The 23,266-nt window shown below is 51.7% G+C and overlaps 2 protein-coding genes across 2 annotated transcripts in view; one reads left to right on the plus strand and one right to left on the minus strand.

Annotated features, from left to right (window-relative positions):
- The window catches only part of GABRB3 (gamma-aminobutyric acid type A receptor subunit beta3), a 238,005-nt gene extending 226,505 nt beyond the window's left edge, over window positions 1-11,500 (minus strand). Inside the window, exon 1 of the mRNA XM_037132731.2 lies at window positions 11,389-11,500. Coding sequence (XP_036988626.1) covers window positions 11,389-11,486 — 98 coding nt within the window. The 5' untranslated portion in view covers window positions 11,487-11,500. The remainder of the gene's footprint in view (window positions 1-11,388) is intronic.
- Window positions 1-22,127, plus strand: part of GABRA5 (gamma-aminobutyric acid type A receptor subunit alpha5) — a 54,282-nt gene extending 32,155 nt beyond the window's left edge. Inside the window, exons 6-9 of the mRNA XM_037132734.2 lie at window positions 9,442-9,585; window positions 12,024-12,176; window positions 15,986-16,197; window positions 21,825-22,127. Coding sequence (XP_036988629.2) covers window positions 9,442-9,585; window positions 12,024-12,176; window positions 15,986-16,197; window positions 21,825-22,127 — 812 coding nt within the window. The remainder of the gene's footprint in view (window positions 1-9,441; window positions 9,586-12,023; window positions 12,177-15,985; window positions 16,198-21,824) is intronic.
- The last annotated feature ends 1,139 nt before the right edge of the window (window positions 22,128-23,266 follow it).

Consider the following 23,266-nt stretch of genomic DNA (forward strand, 5'->3'; position numbering starts at 1 on the left):
CTCTTTCCTCAGTTGTGAAGTGGCCGTGAGAAAAATGTTTGAAAATGGCAGCGTAACAGCAATGAAAGTGCTCAAGAAGTACCCAGCACCATCACCATCATCATCACCTCCATAAGAGTTCATTGAGTCACTAGCCCCTGGCTCACACCCATGCGTCACTACCGACTTGTGTTTTACCCATTGAAAGCCATGGAGCCAACACTTTGTCCGACATTAGCGTTGCCAGCAGTTAATACCTATGCAATATCTTTATTACTATTAGCCTGGGATATCTTTTATACCTTTTTTTAACCTCATACATGATGAATATTTTTGCTGGTTATAAGATTATGTTCTGACAGTTCTTCTGACACTTGAAAAATGGGCTACTTTACTCTTGCTGCCATATTTTCTGACAAGAAATCTGCTGTCTTTCAACTATTTTTTATAGGTAAGATGTTTTGTTTTGTTTTTTTCCAGTGGCTTACAGTATTTTTTTTCTTTGCCTTCAGTATTTAGAGGTTTGAGTATAATGTGTATTGGGGCGGATTTCTTCAGGTTTATCCTGTTTGAGATTTGTTCGGATTCTTGATTCTATAGATTTTTGCCAAATTTAGGAAGTCTGACTAGTTATGTTTTGATTGCTTTCCCTGCCACACCTTTTTTCTCATCTCCTTTCCTGGCTTTAATGACATGAATATTAGACCTTTCTGTTATAGTTTTTTTAAATAGATTTATTTATTTTTAGAGAGAGGGGAAGGGAGGGAGAAAGGGAGAGAAACATCAATGTGTGGTTGCCTCTTGCACGCCCCCTACTGGGGACCTGGCTTGCCACCCAGACATGCGACCTGACTGAACTGGCGACTCTTTGGTCTGCAGGCCAGCGCTCAGTCCACTGAGCTGCACCAGCCAGGGCCACCTCACAGCTTTTTATGTGAAAAGCCATTCTTTTCTCCCAACCCCCTTCAGTCTCCTCCTATATCTGTTCTCTCTCCAATGCCTTCAGGGTGCTATTTTTCAAATGTTTCCTGAGTTAATAGTGGTTACCTAATAACAGCCACTCTACCATTGCTGGCAGGGGAACATCGTTTGGCTCTGAGGGGTTCATTTCATATTATTTCTATCGTTCCAAAGAGATTTTTGGAATTAGGAGAGGTAAGCGTGTGTGATCAGCCAAAATTGGGTTGGATGGAAATGATCCATTTTTTTTTCAAACTATGATCTTGAAATGCCGGGGAGAGATAGAACACATTATTTGGGGAAATGCAGTATAATGAAAAGGAACTCTCACCAGGAATTATTTAAATTAATTGCTGCCTTAATCAAAACATTCAAAAGATCCCTCAGGCCTCTCATCTGGAAATTGCTGGTTCACGTCCCTCAAGGAAAGTGAATTGTTCATGTTCCCAAGAGGAAAATGACTTACTTGTAGGACTTAAAATTATGCCCTTCTTTGTCTATGGAAATTGTGCTCTTGATTTGATCAAAGACAAAACACTAAAAGGGAGAGTGTCATTTTTTTCATCTTTAGTTAAATAAGTTCAATCAATGTGATATTCAGACGTAATGACTGTTGTGTGCAGGGGCCGGTAGCGCCAAGGCAGGACGCTTCTCTCTAATCCTTTTTCACCTCATTCCCTCACAGTTAACGACCTACCCACCGCAGTTAAGTCTTTCATCACATTCAAAGCCAAAACACCCATCAACAGAATCACGCCACTTCTACATTCAATCAAACCAAACACGATCAATCAGCGCTTGTGTTTCCTGAGCTTCTGAACTCTGTGCCAGGTTTATTTTTATCTGACGATGGTTTGGATTGAGATGTTGGGTGTCTTTTTTTCATATTTGCTGTTAGTATCATCGCTATGCTCCATAAAGCAATTAGAAGGGTTTTCTTCAACTATCAAGGGGTAGAAACCGGCACACCTCTTCACCTCTCCTCAACTCATATGGTTTCAGCTCAGGACATAATAATTTCTTTTAAGATTTTATTTATTTTTAGAGAGGGGAAGGGAGGGTGAAAGAGAGGGAGAGAAGCATCCATGTGTGGTTGCCTCTTGTGCGCCCCCTGCTGGGGACCTGACCTGGCCTGCAACCCAGGCATGTGCCCTGACTGGGAGTAAAACCAGTGACCCTTTAGTTCCCAGGCCCACACTCAATCCACTGCGCCACACCAGCCGGGGCAGGACATAATAATTTTAAGAAAAGAAATGTTATTCAATTAAGTGTTTTGCTTCTTTGTTTTGTCCCCCCCCCTTTTTTTTTTGGATGGACTAAAAATAGCTTTCTGGCCAAGTAGGTCATTCATACCATGAGTGTGCAGAGGCTAAATGTGATAGTATAATGAGTTTAAAATTATTCAATCAACAGCTCTTTGCTGTCAGGAGACAAAGGAATGCAAATAGGTGTCATTATTCTAATGAGCCACATGCTCAGGCCTCACTAATGGGAAGCTGAATTGACAAACATGGCCCTTATTGCTGTCTCTTCTCAAGGATGCAAACCGATGCCAAAATTAGTCCTGGTTTATAGAAGCATGTGTTGAGTCTGTAAGGAAATTTCTTACAGACAATGGCATGGCTTACCTGGGGAAGATAAATCAAGACTATTTAGAAAAAGAGCCCTGACTGGTGTAGCTCAGTGGATTGAGCTCCAGCCTTCAAACCAAAGGGTCGCAGGTTTGATTCCCAGTCAGGGCATATGCCTGGGTTGTGGGCCAGATCCCCCAGTAGGGGGCGCATGAGAGGCAACCACACATGGATGTTTCTCTCCCTCTCTTTCTCCCTCCCTTCCCCTCTCTATAAATAAATAAAATATTTTTTAAAAAATTTTAAAGAAACAGACTATTTAAAAAAGGAAAAAGAACATAATTTCTTTTTGTTCATTTTATTTGTGGAGTGATGCATTCAGTACTAGACTAAGTCACGGGTTCGTGAAAATGGGTTCTAGGTCAGACGTGGATGTCTCTCGGGGGGACCCTGTTCTGGCTGGTTTGGAATGCAGGGTGTCCCCTGGGAGGTCTTAGAGACGCCATGGATGACCAGGTTAAACCTCGGAGCAGCTGCAACCCAGGTGGAGTTTACAGATGGGGAAGCTCGCCATGGCGATGACATTTTAAACCGAACCTGAAAGGACTGGTCTAGAACAAGGCACAGCAGACTTAAGGACCAATGGCGGGGGAGCTGTGAGTGGGGTGCTGAGTGCCTCCTTGGGGGGACCAGGAAGGACTGTAACCACGAAGGTGTAAAACTAGGAGGCAGAGCAGGTGATGTTTGGCGCAAAGGAGAAGCTGTACCAAACACTACCATGGTGGCGAAACCAAGAGGTAGGAACTTCTGTAAGCGCTAGACACCATGAGAGCTGAGTGGTGTGACAGGCGGGTGCTCAGGACCAAAGAGGGACAGGAGTCACAGATGCCATTACATGCCCAGGTGACTTGGGAAGTGCTATCCCCACGTGAGGAAATCAAAAGTAACTGGAAGGACCTGCTGATTTGAACAGAAACGAGCCAGTCAGTTTATGGAGGGTTGGGCGGGGCCGTGGAAGGACCTCCTCCTCACACTCCTGACCTTTGCCCTGCTTCTCACTTCTCTCCACGACCAGCAGGTGACAGTCCTTTGTCCTTCTTTTCTGATTGGGTCGCCCCAGTCAGGGCGGTTTCCCTACCTGTGGGTGCTGGTGGGCCACTTGCCCAGCAGGTCTGTTTCCTCGTGTGGCTTCCCGGTGACGGGCCGACTTGTCATCTGCTCATTTCCATCTGCCTATGGCAACACTTCCTTTGGTCATTTCTGGGCAAGGAGAGAGGCCAGCCCGCTGGTCTCGGTTTAGCTGCTGAGTGGAAAGCCGGCCTCCTAGGTGTCCAACAGGCCATTTGAGACGATCTATCGACACACGTTTTGTATCTCACAAAGTTTCTGGGCTAGATGATGTGGCTGGTGAGTCAGGTGCTGACTTTGTTTCGGGGGCTGAGAGGCTGAGGCCCGGGGAGGGTGAGAGACCCCCGGTTTTAGGAGAGAGAGCGAGGCTGAGACTCGGGTGTGTGAGAGCTCAAATCCTGCGTGTTTGCAGAGCAACAAAACTCCAGTTATCCATTACATCCTAAGCTGCATTTGGTCTAGCTTCATAGGCAGTGAACGCACGGAATTAAACAGGTTTCCTAGCTGGTTATCGGCAGTTCCCTGGGTGTCCCCACAGCCTGTCGTGTAAGGCTGACCAGTGGGTTTGCCTGCCCCAGCACCTAGAAAGTGAGTTCAGGTACAAAGATCTTTTCTTAGGACTGGATTTGACACCAAGCAAAATCCTTCCCAACACAGGTCATGTTGCTTTTTTCCTCCTTACCCAAGGACATTTTCTTTTTCATTGCATTTAAAGAGAGTGGAAGGGCCCTGGCTGGTATGGCTCAGTGGATTGAGTGCCAGCTTGCGAACCACAAGGTTGCTGGTTCCATTCCCAGTCAGGGCACAGGCCTGGGTTTCAGACCATGGTCCCCAGTAGGGGGCGTGCAAGAGGCAACCACGCATTGATGCTTCTCTCCCTCTTTTTCTCCCCCCTTTCCTCTCTCTCTAAAAATAAATAAATAAAATCTTTAAAAAATAAATAGAGACTTCCGCCAAGATGGAGGCATAGGTGGATGTGCCGTGCCTTCTCACACAACCAAGTTTAGAGACAACTAAATATTAGCAACAGAAAACACAGCCAGAACACGGAAAATTGAACTTTTCGGAAGTCTGTTAACAACAAATTCTTCAGCCTGACCGGTAAGGGGCGAAACCAGCGGCTAGTGAAGCGGGGTTGCACAGGTCTCGGTCAGACGGACTCAGGTGCGGAATCCAGACGTGCGGAATCCAGGTGCAGGGTTGGACCTAGTGAGCGACCGAGAGAGCCACCAGGCGAGCGACCGCGGGGGAGCGGTGCTGCGTGTTTACTGTGGTCACGCATTTGTGCGCGGGTGGACAGGCGAGGGAGTGGGCAGTTGGACCGGGGCCCGGCGGGTCCCAGTGGCAAGTGGCAGTGGAGGGCGCCGCCATTTCCCCGCTCTGACCCCACCTCCACATACAGCGTCATAACCCAGCGACTCTGAGTTGCTCGGCCCAGGTGAACTACGTAAGGCGCTGCTCCTCATCCAGCTGTGAGAAACAGCAGAGGGGGTCGTCATTTCCCTGCTCTGACCACGCCCCTACATACAGCATCACAACCCAGCGACCTGGGAGTCCAAGGCGCCGCTTCTCACACTTAAAGGGCGCAAACAGACCAAAAATGTCGCAAGAAGATCTCAAAGCCCCAGAGCCCATAGATCTAAGCAATGAAGAAATAGCAAAACTCTCAGACGCACAGTTTAAAACACTGGTCATCAGGATCCTCACAGAACTGGTTGATTATAGCCACAAATTAGACAAATATATGAAGGCGAAACTAATTGAAATGAATGGAATTGCACAGGACACCAATAGCAATGAAAAGAAAACTGGGACTCAAATCAATGGAGTGGACCAGAAGAAAGCAAATAATGGCCAAACAGAAAAGAGTCAAGAAGCAAGAATTCAAAGAAATGAGGAGAGTCTTAGGAACCTCCAGAACATCTTTAAACGCTCCAACATCCGAATTATAGGGGTACCAGAAGGGGGAAAGGCACAGCCACCAGTGGAAAACTTATTTGAACAAATAATAAAGGAGAATTGCCCCAATCTGGCAAAGGAAATAGACTTCCAGGAAATCCAGGAAGCTCAGAGAGTCCCAAAGAAGTTGGACCCAAGAAGGAACACACCAAGGCACATCATCATTACATTAGCCAAAATTAAAATAGGAGAGAATCCTAGAAGCAGCAAGAGCTAAGGGGACAGTCACCTACAAAGAAGTCCCCATCAGACTGTCAGCGGATTTCTCAAAAGAGACCTTGCAGGCAAGAAGGGGCTGGAAAGAGGTATTCCAAGTCATGAAATCCAAAGACCTACAACCAGGATTGCTCTATCCAGCAAAACTTTCATTTAGAATGGAAGGACAGATAAGGTGCTTCTCAGATAAGATCAAATTCAAGGAGTTCATCATCACCAAGCCCTTATAATATGAAATGTTAAAGGGACTTATCTAAGAAAAAGAAGTTAAAGAAACATGAACAGTGAAAGGACAACAAACTCACAGTTATTAACAACCACACCTAAAATGAAAGCAAACTAAAAGGACAGCTAGATCAGGAGTGGAAACATAGAAATGAAGATCTCAAGGAGGGTTAGCAACAGGGGAGTGGGAGAAGGAGAAGAGGGGAGAAGTTACAGAAAATAAGTAGATAGAAAATAGAAGGGGGGGCAAGAATAGCATGGGAAATATAGAATCTAAAGGACTTGAGACACTTGGTCATAAACTAAAGGGGGGGTAATGGTGGGGATGGGGGGTAGGGTAGAGGGGAATGAAGGAGGGAATAGAACAACTGTAACAGCATAATCAATAAAAAAATTAAAAAATAAATAGGGAGGGAGAGAGAGAAACATCAATGTGAGAGAGAAGCATTCATCAATTGCCTCACGTGTGCATCGAACCTGCAGCTTTTTGGTGTGTGGAACAATGTCCAACCAACTGAGTCTCACTGGCCATGGCAGGTTACATTTCTTATAACTAGTATTTATTAAGCACCTACTGTGTGGCAAGCATATACTGATTACTTGGCATTGATGAGCAGACTTTGCTGTCATAGTGTCCCCAGGAGATGCACCAGACATACGGCTGGTAGCAAATAGAGGCTTAGAGCATAAATGCATCATTGAAGGTCAAAGTCACACGCCGTATTTCGCTCACAGTGAGGCGGCCTCATTGCTTCTGAAAGGCCTCGCGAATCAGGTTGAGGGTGCCAGGCCACTGTTCAGGGTCGGAGACGCAGGATGAGGACAGACAGGAAGTGTCGGGCCAGGGGAAGGCGCCACTCAGAAGGCGGTGACAAATCCCCCAGTCCCCCGTGGGGGAAAACCTGCCAGACCTTCCTGCCTGGCTCCGTGGATGGATGGTCTGTGGAGGTGGGGATTATGGTTCTGAAGCTTTCAATCATGACAAAGGAGAGCAAGCAAACCGACTGCCTCATTTACTGCTGTCCCCAGTTCCGAGATTGATGCCGCACCGGTGACAGGAAGAGGAATTTAGTGCCTCTCCACGCCAGAGCGGAAACGCACACGAGTGGGCATTTGTTCCCACCCACCTTCATCTGGAGAGGGAGAGAGTTCAGCCGGTGGGGCCAGCACGCTGGGGGCCACACTGACCCTCCTCATTATTAATGCTATCAGCACTATCAATATTAACAGGTCACTGAACACTTACATGTCATTCCAACAGTGTGAAAAGCAAGGTGATATGAATTATGAGTACGCATCGTAAGTGACGTGTATCCATCACTTGGTGATTTCAGCCAACTTTGATCTAGTTACAGTTGTGTGGGGGGGACTTTATTGTAGATAAGCATTATTATTCACTAGCAGCCCCACTAACAATGGAGAAAGAGGCTGGGAGGACTTGTGTCTAGCAAGCCGGGTCTGCAGGTGACAGAGCCAGCCTCCCCCACAGCCAGGGACCCCCGAGGCACAGACACGCTTCCCCCGTCCACACGCCGCTAAGCCACAGGGCCATCCGCCATTGTGGACCCCCCGCCCGGTCCCCTGTGGTAGGGAGCGATGCCCGCCCTACAGTCAGGAGGGCAGATGGCACGGGGTCCACGCCCCCCACAGGCCTGTCCCAGCCCCCACCTCTGCACCTCCACACCCTACCACGACTCCCGTCTGCGCCCTCATGTCCTCCAGGCCACCAGAGGTGGCCCCTGCACCCCCAGACCTCTGCCAGTCTCCAGGTGGCTCCACGAGTCCTGAGGGCCCCTCTCCCTTTGTCTCCAGGAGACTCAGCACCCAGTCGCCAGCCCCACAGGGTGGGGGGCGGGGTTTCCTGCCCTCAGACAGGGGTCTGTGTTCCCGGGCTCCTCACCCGGCCCTGAGGTGTGAGTTCTTAAGAGCTCAGGACTCACAATTCCCAGCTGCCTCGCACCTGCCCAGGCTTGGGGGTCTCCTTCCACTTCTTGGGCAGGGGTCACACTCACAGCCCCGCCGTGGACGGGGTGTGTCCGTGCAGAGGCGGCCCTGGCGGCAGGCCAGCCTCCCAGCTCAGCAGCTGTCCCCCGGGGGAAGCAGTCGGCTGGGGGGCCAGGAACGCAAGCCGTTTGAGCTGGTCTGGGGACAGCTGGGAGTCACACGCTGCCTCTCTGTCCCCTGCTGTCTGTCCCCACTCTCAGCCAGGGCCAGGATCTGGTGGCACCGAGTCCCCAGTGCCGCAGCCCTTCCATAGTCAGTGCGCCCCATGGCACTTCCACTACTGAACCCGCCAGCACTCAGGGTGCCACGGATCTGGCACAGCCCCAGGTGGGGGTGTCATCGCCCCGATCCGCCTGTCCTCGGGAAAGAGGGGACATTGTGACAGGGTACGCTGTGTCAGGAAAGCCCCCAGGCTGCCCATGTGCAAAAGGCACTTCTGTATCATCTGAAACTTGAAAACAGGCGATGGGAGTTTTTAAAAGCGTGACAGGGATACCACTCCACACCCCCGCCACAGTGTGAGTTCTGCGTAGTAGCCACGGTGTCTTGCCAGTGGCTGGAACGAGTCTGATCTATTTCCTCCTATTTCATGCCTTCCTAGTGCAGACAAATATCACAATCAACTCCCCGATTCGCGCGGGTAGGACCCCAGCCCCGCCGATGGGGCCCCTGCTCAGGGCCGGGGGGCCCTGCTTTTTGGTACGGTGCTGAGTCTCAGACATCTGGCGAAAAGGATACAACTTCACTAACAGAGATTTCAACTGGCAACACTTCGGTGTTCTCATTCTATTCCACTATCAGCTAGAAATACCTGGGGTGCCATCCGAGCTGCCCCCGGGGCTGCAGGCACAGGTCACTGTGCACCCCAGGGGCCCGCGAAGGAGGCGCTGTTACCCCCTGCCGCCATTCTACAGATGGAAAACTGAGGCATAGGGCGTAAGTGACTTGCATGACGCCAAAGAGCTGGGGGTTCCCGAGGCACTGTGGTCTCAGGGCCCCCTTGTTAGCATCCCCACAAAAATACACCCCAGGAAGAGCTGGGTAGTGGTTTCTGAGCACTGGTACTTCCGAAATGGAAGCGCTTGAATTGTGGGGGCTCTGCCCTGGTTGGACCACACTACAAACTCTTTTTTTCTGAATCCTCACCTGAGGATCTGTTTATTGATTTTTTAAGGAGATAGATGGAGAGAAATGGAGAGAGAAACATCGATGTGAGAGAAATATCAGTTGGTTGAGGACGAGGGGTCAAACCCGCAACTTTTCACACACCAGGCGATGCTCCAGCCAGCAGAGCCACTTGACCCTTGAGCTTTGACTTTGCGACCTCTCTCTTGCTCCTTGGCTTGTGCCAGGTTTCCAGTGACACCGCGTTTATGCCGCTCTCTGTCCCCCCACACAGATGCGTACCCTAACTCCGAGGTCGTCTACGTCTGGACCAACGACACCACCAAGTCGGTGGTGGTGGCAGAAGACGGCTCCAGGCTGAACCAGTACCACCTGATGGGGCAGACAGTGGGCACGGAGAACATCAGCACCAGCACGGGTGAGGCCTGGCGCACGCGGGCGCGCCCTCGGGGGAGCCCCGGCCGAGCCCACCTGTCCTCTCGCACCTGCGCCCGCTCTCCTTCCGCTCTCAGCTGCCCGAGTCAGGCACCACGCCCAGAAGCTGCACTCGGAGACATCAGCTGCAGCACTGGCGTTAGGGGACATGCCGGGCACTAATCGGCGGTGCAGTGGCCCCGTATACGCAGGCCCTGGTGACCGCTGGCCCTGCCCCAGGCCACGAGGACCTGCTTATATAATGCAATTTCTGCCCTGAGACATGCAAGGGAGAGGTAGCCCACGTCCTGCAAATACCGTTTCCCAGGTCTCCCACCTCCTGCCGTGAGCATGTCAGACAAGGCCTGCCTGGGGTCGAATTTTGGAAAGCACAAACAAGCAGCCGGAAATAGTCCAGGCCTCACAAGCAGCAGGTCCTCTCACGCCCATAGGCATGAGGCTGACCTGAGAGGCATACAGGTGCCGTACCTGTCCCTTTGCCTGCTGCAAAATGGCGGGTGTCCCCAGGAACAAAATGCCTTGCCCTTCCTCAGGCTGCAAGGTGTGTCTGCAGACCCCTCCTGGCCACGCAAGGCCCAGCGGCAGCAGTCAGGGTCACAAAGCATGGCTGTGGGCAGGGCAGGGCTCAGAGCCTCCAGGCAGCCAAGGAGAAAAGGGTAACGGGGTGAAGTGATACCTGATTGCAGTAGGAGCTCTAATCCCCAGAGAACACCCTCAGGGGATCCCCTAGTCAGCACCCCACTTTCTCAACACTGCCAATCACCGGGGCAGCAGCAAGCACGTGGACCAGTATCCGGGGACAGGTGAGATCCTGGCAGGTACTGGGGGGGACAGGACAGCAGCCTCACCTTGTGGTTAGAATGTTTAGTGCAAAAGCAGAGGAAGTGTGGCCTGGCAGAAACGCAGGGGGTGGGGGGAAGAGACGGTGCCGCCGTTTGAAGCCACCTCACCTAGTCCTGCAGCAGTTCGTGAATGAGGTCCCCGCATCTATCTGCGTGCTGAAAAGACGGTCTTCTCTTTGTGACATTATCTGTTATGGTTCCCATCCGTTCAAAAATAAAACGAAGTAAAAAGAGCACCACCAAAGAAGAATTTTATAAGTAGGGTAGTGATTTCAAGCCGCCTGGCAGAGAAGCAGAATAGCATCTCCCGCAAGCTCAGGTGCAGCAGAGAGAGAACGGGGTCCGATCGCGGCTCCGACACCCGCTCACCCCCTTTCTCTGTGCCCCTGTTTGTATTTTCCGCTGGGAGGGACAGACAGAGCCCGGGTCCCTGTCACCTGCTCTCACCTTCCCCGGGGCTGCAGGCGGGAGGGCGGCGGGCTGGTGCCCTGCCACAAAGCACTGCAGAAAGCGGCTGTCTCCTCTGTCAGGGGGACAGATCTCACCACCTGCGGTCTTAATGTTGCCATCCACCTCTGACGTTCGGCTGCTGTGACAAAAGCCACACGGGGACACACGCTCAGCTGGCCCTGCTGAGCACTGGGCTTCCGCTCCGACCACAGGCGTGGGAGCTGGGTTATTAGCTGCCTCCAAAGCCCCAACTCTGCCCACGCAGCCGGCGGAACAGCCCCAGAGGGGGCGCCACGCGGGGTCTGTTTCCTGGTGCACAGCCCACCCCTCCTGCCTCATTCAAGTTCAACCATACCATGTACTCCTTACAGTTCAGCCAGAGTCCTCTTGTCCTCAGATCAACTCAGCTGTGTCCCCAATTCTCAAAGCAGCTCCCCGGGCCCTCAGGCTCGCAGCCCTTTGAAACACAGCCGCCCCCGCCCCGGGCTCCTTACCAGTTCACTGTCAGCGCAGCATCGTTCTCGGCGATGAATGGGAGGTCCCCGCTGGCCTCCCACACGGCCAGGCAGATGCAGAGGAGGCGCTGGGGCATCGCCAAGGCAGGGGGCCCCCCAGGTCCCTGGGGAGAGCACCGCCGCCAGGACCCCGGCCTCCAGAAGCTGCGGCTCGCCGTCACCCTACCGCAGCTGGAGCCAGTGGGGGGTGGTCGCCCCCAGGTCCTGGGAGCACCCCCCCCGGCTGGGAAACAGGGCGAGACCCCTCCACGCAGCACGGGGCTCTGTGGGGTCCCCAGTTCTCTCTGCCGAGAGGCCAAACCCTGAACTGCCAGCGCGAGGGCCAGCGGGAGGGCCGAGGGGACAGATTGCGAGGGGGGATTAGGAAGGCACTGAAATCTGATTTTCCAGGAAAAGCACCCACGTGCAAAAGCTCTTCAGGGGTCAGAAGACTTAAACGGTGGTGGCCGTATAAAAATCCGCAGGCCCCATCCTCTCCTTTGCCCAAACCACACAAATCCTGTGCAGTGGGGGGTGCGGAGAGGTCAGGATCGGGGACACGGGACACAAGCTGGGAGCGTGGGGTGGGGACGGCCAGAGTTCGGTGCTGACCGCCCTCCTGTGCTTGTCTGCAGGCGAGTACACCATTATGACGGCTCATTTCCACCTGAAGAGGAAGATCGGGTACTTCGTCATCCAGACCTACCTTCCCTGCATAATGACTGTGATCTTGTCACAGGTCTCATTCTGGCTGAACAGGGAGTCCGTCCCAGCCAGGACTGTGTTCGGTGAGTGTCCCCAAGCCGGGCCTGGGCCAGGGTTCCATGACGGCCACTGACCTCCCCCAGCAACCACAGGTTCTGTTCTGTGACCTGGAAGCGCCGGGAGCCGTGAGGGAGGATCCAGCGTTACAGGATTAGGGTCTGGAACGGCTCTCGGAGCCGGGCTTCCGGGGATGAAGGTCCGCTTGGTCGTTATTTCTGTTCTGAAAAGCCTTCCACAGGGGGCCTTTTTCTGAGTTTGGAAACTGCCGACAATCTGTCTTTATGTGACATTTCACCACAGTATTTTTACAGGCCTCACAAAGGCCTGCTCTGTGTGTTGCATTTTATCGGGCAGTTCTCTGTGAAATGTGCAGGCCACTTTAAAGTCAACCCCGGGCCCTGGCTGGGTGGTTCAGTGGTCAGAGCATCCTCCCGATACTCCAAGGTTGCGGGTTCGATCCCCGATGAGGGCACATAGAGGAATCAACCAATGAATACACCAATAAGTAGAATAACAAATCAATGTCTCTCTCTCTCTCAAGTCAATTTTTTTTAAGATTTATTTATTTATCTTCAGAGGGGAAGGGAAGGAGAGAGAGAGAGAAACATCAATGTATGGTTGCCTTTCATGCATCCCCTGCTGGGAACTGGCCTGCAGGGAACTGGCCTGCAACCCCAGTATGTGCCCTGCCTGGGAATCGAACTGCGATTGTCTGGTTCGCAGGCCCGCGCTCAATCCACTGAGCTACACCAGCCAGGGCTCTCTCAAGTCAATTTTTAAAAATTTAGAAAGTTAATCCCCAAGTGGCAATCACTCACGTGTGTATGATAGTAATGAATTATGTAGGTAATATCATACAGTAAGTGTGCTTATATCTACATGCCTATGACACACACGTGTAGTTGACATGTACCCACACAAACATACAGTAAGAAGCCAAACCCACATCACCTGACACTGACTCTGACCTTGAACCGCTCCATCCTCGAACTGGAGGAGCAAAACTGAAGGCAGTTTTGCCCGTGACCATGGCAATGGGGACACTCACGTCTCCCAAACGGAAAAGCTCGGTCCCGGCCGCAGCTCTGCGTGCGGCCCCGCGTCTTCCCGAGAGAGAAGGGCGACCCCATTTTCCGGGAATGCTCCCCCAGTGCGGCCCCGGGTGTGGCCCAGGGCGTTCCCGTGGTGCCGTCTCTCTTGCTCCGACCTTGCACCCGGCTTCCCTCGCCTCACGGTACCCCAGCAATGTCTGGGGGAGGCGGGGAGTGCCCCAGGCCCCGCCCCCGGCTCTGCAGGGGGACGTTGGTAGGCAGGCGAGTGACAAAATTAGTGCAAGATGCTGTTTCCTCTTGGAGATTCTCAATGCACATTGGGATGTCAGAGACCCAGGAAGATGGGAGAAGCTCACTCGTACAAGGTCAGGCACAGAACACCCCCTCCCCAGCACAGGGACTAACTGGGTTTTAAGAAACGTCACAGATGCCTCTAAACTCATCACTAGGCATTTGTCCCCTGCCTGGCACTCTGTCAGACCTTTGGAGGGTGACACTGGGTGACGACTCGGCTACCATGAACATCAGAGATGTTACACTTGTTTGGTGCATCAGCCTAACAAATGTCCAAACCTGGAAGAATTTGTATGAATTTGTTGGAGCCAAACTGACAGCAACTCTGGGGAGCAAAGTCTCAAGGGATTGAGGAAATGCGGCAGAGAATGGCAGTTTGGCACCTTATTTTATTTTTTTATATTACAACATTTTTATTTATTTATTTTTAGAGTGAAAGAAAGGAAAGGAGAAAGAGAGGGAGGGGAACATTAATGTGTGGTTGCCTCTCGTGTACCTCGTACACCCACCACCGGGGACCTGGCTTCCAACCCAGGCCTGTGTCCTGACTGGAAATCGAACTGGCGACCCTTTGGTTCACAGCCCACGCTCAGTCCACTGAGCTACACCAGCCAGGGCTGCACCTTCCTTTATATATCAGAATCAAAGGAGGAGGCTTAAGGCACTTCCATGAAACCCCTTGGTGAGCGTTTAGGGGGGCAGGAGAAAGCAAAGCGAGAAAACCTCTGGGACTGAGAAAAAGCAAGCCACTCAGACCCTCGTTTTGCATCAGTGGGCCCAGAATAGTTATGGTTAACCATTAACACAGTATCAACAGCGATGAGGGGCTCTGGTGGGGAGGGGTCTGGACATCCCAAAGGCATGTTATTGTGGAGGGGCAGGGACAACGGCCAGGCTCGGTTAAGACCCACACGGGCCCAGGACATGGCTGCCCGCCATGACTGGCTTTTAATGAGGCAGTTTCCACTTCAGACTGTTCTCTGTGGTTCCTGTTCGTCTCTGAGTTTCTGTGGCTGCTGTGCAAGTTCCTCTGGAACAGCCAGGTTTAGTCCGTGGCCTGCGTGTCGTCCACAGGGTTGTGTTAGTTCTTTGCGGATCTGTAACAAGAGACCCCATGCAGCGCGGGGCCTAAACAACAGAGTTGAGTAATCCCACAGCTTGGAAGGCTGCAAGTGCAAAGTCAAGGTAACAGCAGGGCTAGTTCCTTCCGAGGGCACCTGCTCCGGGCCACTCTTCCAGCTTCTGCAAGGTCTTGGCTTGTGGCCACTCATGCCTGTGGCCACGTGTGTTCTCTCTGAGTGTGTGACAGCAGCCACACTGGATGGGAGCCACCCCAGCTTCCTCCTTTCAATTCAGTGACTTCTCTGAGACTGCATTCCAGGTTGGGTTGCACGTTGGGGTGCTGGAGGTGGACACTGGCATGCATGACTCTGGGGGACACTGTCCCCTGGAGCAGACAGAACTGCGGGAGCCACGGGGGCTGGAAGCCCCCTGCCGTCCTGAGGCCTGACAAGGCTGCTCCTTTGCCAGCTGGCAGATGTGGGGACATTGCTAACTACTGTTAAATGTGTAAGCTCCTCACCTGTGAAGTGCGGGTAATGGCACCCGTGGCTTAGTTCCGAGTCCGGCCCTTAGTGATGCCCTGTAGGTGGTTTGTTCTCTGCCAGTCCTAGACCAATGTCACCCTCCGGGGGGTCTGGCTGGCTGCATGGTCACTGTGAGTTTTCCCAGAACACAAGGTGGCCAGCCAGTGGCACCCCGCACAGCCACCTGGAGGGGATGCGGATTGTCTTGGGTTCCGCCGCGGTGGTTCTGCTGCCCACGGGCCCTGGTAGGCTGCAGGGTGGATTGTCCAGTCCGTGTGCCTGGAGCCCACAACTTGTAATGCGTGTGGCTCATCTTCGTGCATGTCGAGTCATTGCCCTTTCTCAGTTGATCTTGACCCCGTGCCAGGAAGAAACCCCCCTCATTGAACACCTCTCTGTTGAGTGCCAGCTGCTTGCTGGGCGATGGGGACACAGTCAGGGTGTGGGTATCAGTCAGACCCAAATCCCTGCCCTCCTCAGTTTATCTTCTAGAAGGAGACACTCAACCAGATAAATCAAATAAGCAGTATTTTATTTTAAAAATTAAAAAAAAATTAAAACTTATTTTTAGAAAGGGGGGAGAGAAATACCAATGTGTGGTTGCCTCTTGTGTGCCCCCTACTGGGGACCTGGCCTGCAACCCAGGCATGTGCCCTGACTGGGAATCAAACCAGTGACCCTTTGGTCTGGTTCTCAATCCACTGAGCCACATCGGTCAGGGCACCAACATTTTAAACACTATGCTCATGTTAAGTGTTATGGGAACCACTGAGTCGGAGGGAGGTCTGGGTTAGGGATAAAGTGACTGGCGCCTGCCAGTCTGTGGTGCTCAGGGTATTATTCAGTGGGGTGTGAGTGCCAGCACTGATCCCGGTTTCCGCTGTTCCGCCCCATCCCCAGGGGTGACCACGGTGCTGACCATGACAACGCTCAGCATCAGCGCCCGGAACTCGCTGCCCAAGGTGGCCTACGCCACCGCCATGGACTGGTTCATCGCCGTGTGCTACGCCTTCGTGTTCTCCGCGCTCATCGAGTTCGCCACGGTGAACTACTTCACCAAGAGGGGCTGGGCCTGGGACGGCAAGAAAGCCTCCGAGGCGGCCAAGTTCAAGGTAGGACTCCGTTCCTCCCTCCTCCCCCCTCTCCGCTTCCCTGCGCTGAGAAAACGCGCCAGATTCTACGTTCAAATATAAAACCAGGTGTGTCTGCTCCCTACCTCCCTGCCCCCCGCAGGTGACCCTTCCCTCATGCCAAGGTCCTTGCAAAGTGTCACTTAGCCACGAGTCGTATTTCCGGTTCACTTTGAATCACCAGCTTTTTTAAGGGAAAGCCCAGGGGCCTATCCCAATGGCCCGCGCAGTTCTTCTCGGGCCCTTTGACTTGGGCTGAAATACCTCCTGCCTGGGCAGGACCACGGGTCCGGTTCTCATTTGCACGGTCCAGTCTTCTGCTCGTTCCCTGCCCCATCACCGCGGGGGGCGTCCTCTGTTCTCAAAGAGGCTTTCTGGTCGTGTGGAGAGGGTGCGACTCACCGGGAAAGGCACCTCAGCAGAGGGCCCCAGTTCCGCCGACTGGTTCCCCGAACAACGTGGAGGGGCTGCCTGGGAAACGTCACTCTGCTCAAAACAGTCAGATGTCGAGTACGCAGAGCGTGACAGGTGCCTGCACGTCAGGGCTATTTCTCGGTAAAGGCTACGTGACATTCCAAGCCAGGCAGGTCCTTACGCGGTGACACTAACATCCACGGAAGAGGAAATAAAACTGCTGATTATCGCTGATCATCACCTGCTGGAAACAGATACCGTATTTTCCTGTGTATGATGTGCACTTTTTGCCCAACTTTTTGAGGGGAGAATAAAGATGCGCATTATACATGGATAATGCTAATTCCGTATCTGTATAAATGTTTTAAATTTATGCTTAGGAGTTTAAAATGTAACTCTACCTGTGGCTGGTGTAGCTCAGTGGATTGAGTGCCAGCCTGCGAACCAAAGGGTCATTGGTTGGATTCCCAGTCAGGGCACATGCCTGAGTTGCCAGCCAGGTCCCCAGTAGGGGGAGCACGAGAGGCAACTAACCACACATTGCTGTTTCCTTCTCTTTCTCTTTTCCGTCCCCTCTCTCTAACAATAAATAAAAAATATATTTTTAAAAAGTGTAACTCTAGAGAGCAATAACTATATCTGTATTCAAAATAATACCACAAAATATGATCATTGGGTCTGTTTCTAAATATAAATAAATACAAAACTGAATTGAAAAAAATGAAAACAAAAGATTTTTTTTCCCCTGAAAGTTTGGGCCAAAAATATGGTTGCAGAGTCTACACGGTAAAATACGGGCAAGCCCATTTTGGCTCTGAGAGGCGCACAGACCAGAGTTATCAGGGTGGATGGGGAAGTCAGACTTACGGGTCCTTAGCAAAGTCGGCCTGTAGGGAGTCCCGAGAGCGTCCTGCGCCCTCAGGGTCCCCGCAGCCCAGCACAGTAGCATCTGTTGGGGCCACTCAGCTCTGACCTGAGGCCCCCGTGCGGGGTTGCACATCTACGGTGGCCGCCCTTTCCTTCCCCGTGGAAGTCAGAGGCTGCGACTGGACGCGGCCTGTCCATCAGATCCCGCTGCCTCCGAGCACTGGCGCCCCCTGCGCCCCCAGGTCTCAGACCGGAAGACTCACTTGCCAAGACCCACGCCCCCAGTCGGAGGAAGGCCCAGAGGCACCCATCCTGCGTGGTTTCCTGGACAAGGCAGAGGGGACGCCGATCCTGACAAGTCGAAACCTTGGGAATGGGTGTGTTTTGGAGGCAGGGAGACAGGAGTGAGCTCATCGCAGGGGACGATGGTGGGAGCTGGGAAACACTTGTGGAGGTCCGGCATCCTCAGACTGTGCGGATTCTTGTCCGGCATCTGGCCTGGATCGTGGGGACAGAGGGAGACCAGGAGGGTGGGTGTGCAGGAGGAACAAGAATGGGCTCGGGGGGAGGGGCACCCCGACACCAGTGCCCGTTGCCGGGATGCGCTAGTTTGCTGAGGCCTGTGTGGTGGCTGGTGGATCGATGGAGGAGAGGAGGCAGGCACGGCTGCAGTAGGCCACCAGGCTCCGTCTGGGGGTCTCAGGGGAAACCCGAGGCCAATGGAGTGCTCTAAAATGTTGTCACATGGACTCACTGTCACCGTCAGCCACCAGGGTCCCATTCAGCACCGCCGTGGGTGCCACGTGCCACAGGTCTGAATGGAGACCCGCAGGGAGGGGGAGCGGTGGCGGAGACTTGGGTGGTCTGATCCCGGAACAGCGCTGGTCTCCTAGCGTTAGCAGAGGATCGCAGTAAATGATAGGAAACTTCAGGACCAAGTCGTTCTCCGGGACGTTCTCCGGGACGAGGGCTCTTCGTGGGGCACCCAGACACTTCGGGCAGGCACGTGGGCTGGTGGGTGCGCGGTGCCCGCAGGGGAGTGTGAGGGAGTGTGCGCGGTGGTAGCAGAAGCGAGAGCGCTGGACAGGAGGATTGCTGCTGCTGTCACCTGCCGGGATCTCCAGAACCAAGCGCTATGTCCGACCTTGGGTGCAAGGTAGACTTGAGGGATGCACGCCTGTGAAAGGACAGCGAGGAAGTGAGAGTCACTAGAGGGAGAAGCTGAAGTTGACCCCGAGGAGCCGCAGCTGGAGGCCAGGTGCTGGCCTCACCTCTAGGACACTCCCGGCCTCGTGGCTCCATGTGGCTGCCCACCCAGCAAAACACAGGCTGTGAGGACAGATCGGCCTCTTCCAAGGTGTCCGCTCGTTCCCTGGTTACGGGGAGAGGTGAAAGCTGCCCCGGCTGGGTGGCTCCGTTGGTTGGAGAGTTGACCTATAGACCGAAAGGGTGTGCCCCTGTCAGGGCACCGACCTGGGTTTAGGGTTCAGTTCCTGGTGGGGGCATGCACAGGAGGCAACCGATCGATTTTTCTCTCTCATGGATGTTTCTCTTTCTCTCTCTCCGCCCCTGCCCTGCTCCCTCCATCCCTTAGTCTCTAGAATCAATAAAAGATACCCTGGGGTGTGGATAAAAAAGGAAAAATGAAAGCCGTTCAGAGCAGTAGGTTGCTGGTCAGCGGTGTTCATGGGTTCCTCCTGGGAGACCCCGGCGGGGCCCTGGTACGTCTGAGGAGGGGCCCCAGTCCCTGCTGTGGTCTGGGGACTGTCCCTGTCTCCCTCCCCATGTCCCCTCGGTCCTCTGGCTCCTGCAGCTGATCCCACGGGTGCTCCACCTGTCTTCCCCCCACCCTATGCTCTTCCTTTCTGCTTTGTGTTTTATCATTTTAATGGTGATTTCTTTGTTTTTTCATCGTTTTAAAACTACAGGCACCATGCTGTACATTATGGCCCAGGACACATTTATTTGTAACTGGACGTTTGCACCTGGGGGCCCCTTCCCCCAGTTGTCCGACCCCACCCCCACTCTGGCAACTGCCAACCTGCTGTTCTGTGTCTGCGAACTTGGTCTTCTCTTCTTGGTTTGTTTTGCTTTTTAGGTTCCACGTATAAATGACACTATACGGTGTTTGTCTTTCTGTCTGACTTACTTGACTCAGTATAGTGCCAGATGGTCGGGTCTGCTTATGTTTTTTAATCCTCATCCAAGGACATGTTTATTGATTTTCAGAGAGAGGGAAAGGGAAAGAGGGAGAGAGAGAGAGAAACATCTTTCGATTGCCCCTCTCATGTATCCCAATGGGAGACTGAACCCAGAACCTAGGTATGTGTCCTGATTGGGAATCGAACCAGCAAACTTTCAGCTTACCCAATGATGCTCCAACCAACTGAGCCACACTGGCCATGGCAGGGCCTACTTATGTTTTACAGGCAAGTCATATCTTATTGTAATATGAGGTCTGTCCAGATGATGTCCAGCCATGTAATATAAAAAACAGAGACATTTGTTGAAGAAGATACATGATACAAGAAACATTGCACGTGGGACAGTGACTCCTCAGTCCCCTTCAAAGTCCCCCTCAGGCACTTTGGGACCTCACACAGTTCTTCCAGTTGCCATCAGCTGCCCCTGTCGTATTTTTCTGAATCTCATCAATGGTCTGCAATCCCTTCCCTTTGAAAGGTGACTTTAGTTTTGTGAAAAGCCAGAAGTCACAGGGCACCAGATCTGGGCTGCAGGGGAGCTGAGTCACCTGGGTGATTGGATGTTTCACCAAAAAACTCTGCAGGAGACGTGATGCACAAGCGGGCGTGTTGTGGTGGAGCTGCCGATCACCACAGCCGTGGCCTTCTGAATCACCTGAGTAGTTTCCACAGAAAGTATTGGACGTTCGTTCAAGCTCAGTGCAAAATCTGGTGCAGATTTGTTGCTCTGATCACTCGTTTTGAATGCCATGACCACACAGTACACAGGCTCACTCAGTGGCGTCCACCACCCCCGCTGACTAGTACAGTGAAGTCATCACTGTTCACAAATGCACATCCCACTGCACTCTCCTCGGCTGCCAGGTCACAGAGAAAACCATTCTCATTGTATTAGCAATGGCCGGACTCTGTCCGGCCAGTCCTCGCATGTGCCATCCTTTCCTTTATCCATCCATCTGCTGCTGGATGGATAGATTGGTACCCTGTCTTGGCTTCTCGTGACTGATGCTGCAGTGAGCTTGGGGGTGCAGGTGTTTTTTCCAGATGCTGATAGCATTTCCTTTCTTTCGCTCTCCTCTGCTTTGCAAATTTTCTTTCATGAGATTGTATCGTTTTGGTAATGGAACAGCATCTTTCTGACATTTCACTATGCAGATTTTCAAACACACGTCAATGTTTGAAGAATTTTCGCGGGGAAAACCTGCCTGCCATGAACATTTCACTGTTTGTATCATCACCATCTGTCATCTGTCCCTGTGCCCATCATCAGTCCGTGCATTCCTACACCCACCAAGCCTCCATCCATCAACCAGTCCCTCTTCTGTTTTGATACATTTCAGAGTACCGTATTTCACTGTGTATAATGCGCACCCGTGTTTTTGGCCCAAACTCTCAGAAAAAATATCTCCCGTTGTCATTTTTAATTCATTCATTTATTTATTTATATCTGGAAACGAACCCGATGATCATATTCCAGGGTAGCATTTCACATACGGATATCGTTATTGCTTTTTAGAGTTGCACTTTTCATGCCTACGCACAAATAAAAGAATTAAAAATATGTATAGATATGAAATTAGTGCTGCCCATGTGTAATGCACATCCTTATTTTTCCCTCAAAAATTTGGGTGAAAAAGTGCACATTATACATGGCAAACTATGGCACATTTCAGAGGACAGTACATTCCCCTGCAAGTACTTCAGCATGCGGATCAGTAGCTGGAGTTTAAATCCTGCTTAATGTTGACTCATTGAAAGCAGAATGCTCCTAGTATGAAATGGGCAACTTCTAGGGGTTCACCTGCAGGGTTTTGATAATATGTTCACCTGTGGACCCTGGTCCCTGTCACAGTAGAAACCAGCATCAACACCCCGGCCGGGTCCCATGCCCGCTGCCGCAACAGTAACCACAATCCCAGTTTTCCCCCCATAAGTAACGTGACATGCAGTAGAGTTTCACCTCGAAGACCGGCCAGGTGGGGATGTGGGCTTCCCAGCCTGTGTGGTGCACCCTTGGCCAGAGCTAAGCAGATGGTTCTTTCTCTCTTTATAGATAAACCTTTAGCAGTGAGCTGACAGCTGCCTGCAGGGGGCACACCCTTATGTTCTTATTATGTTTTGCAGAAAAAGCAGCGGGAACTCATACTAAATAAGTCCACAAACGCTTACACCACCGGGAAGATGACCCACGCCCCCAACATTCCGAAGGAGCAGACCCCGGCAGGGACCGCCAACACCTCCTCAGTCGCAGCAAATCCTGCTGAAGACAAGACCCCTGAGAACAAAAAGACTTACAACAGCATCAGCAAAATCGACAAAATGTCCCGAATTGTATTCCCAGTCCTCTTTGGCACTTTCAACCTGGTGTACTGGGCAACATATTTGAATAGGGAGCCGGTGATTAAAGGGGCCACCTCTCCAAAATGATACGTGGCAGCCCCAAACTCCAAGACAGCCATCTTCCCATGGAGCGGGACCCGGGGGGGTGGGGGCTGAGCTCAGAGAGACTTCCCATTCTTGGACACTATCTTTCAGGAAATTTTTGCATGTTTAATAATATGTACAAATACGATTGCCTCAATGTTTCTACATATAACGTCAGATGTTTCAAAGATGTCACATTGATAAACACAACAAAGAACTTTCTAGAAAACCAGAAAGGCTCTGACACTCAGATGCTCAGCAGCTGACCTTGGTAGTTTACAAACAAGATAAGTATATTTTTAACTGTTCCAAGGGTTACCGAACAATGTTTTTTATACTTCCAATGTCATTTCATACAAAATTTCCCAGCAAATGAATATTTTATGAAATGCTCCATGGTTATTACTTGAGCAATTCTTGCAAGAAACAAAAAAAAGTCACAAAGAGCACATTTTTCAGAAAAAAGGAAACTGTGAGCATTTATGTACAAAACTAATTGCCTTGGATGAATCTTACTCTTCCAAAATGAGGAAGCACTGCATGACCTGACTTTAAGAACTAGAATAGGCAAATATTTATGCAGATCAATTTAATGACAGAATCATACCATATGGCAGATGAACAGATCAAAATACCCCCCCCCAAAAAAATTAACTGCTGGAAAAAACTCTTTTTTTTTTTGGTGTGTAGGGAGGACATTGACTCCCTACCCCCCGCCACCGCCCCGACTAACTGAACAATGACCAGGAAAGAAACGCTGTCCAGACACAAAGCAGTGTGACAACAGTCTTGACATTCGTCCCGAGCGTCCAAGTCTGACACTTTGACCACACACCCCGCTGCAGCCAGGGTGTGATGCTTCTGTGGTGAGACACTGTAACCGATTCCTTTTCCGTGTTATTTCCTTGTACGTATTTCATGACCGACTTATTGCCCTGTTAGCTTTTGTATATGGACCTTAAATGTTCATTAAAAAAATTAAAAATGGACTGATCTCGCGGATCAATGTCATGTTTTTGAAAAGTTCTTATTTTGATGGATTCATTTCCCAACGTGGAGGAAGCCTGTCATGCGATTGCCTGGGTGGGCACTGGAAGTATTGGGGGCAGGGAGACACTTTATAAAGACTATGGTTGCCCTGG

This window comes from Artibeus jamaicensis, unplaced genomic scaffold (genome assembly GCF_021234435.1).
Source record: "Artibeus jamaicensis isolate MK-2021 breed Jamaican fruit bat unplaced genomic scaffold, CSHL_Jam_final scaffold_612, whole genome shotgun sequence".
NCBI classification, from domain to species: domain Eukaryota; kingdom Metazoa; phylum Chordata; class Mammalia; order Chiroptera; family Phyllostomidae; genus Artibeus; species Artibeus jamaicensis.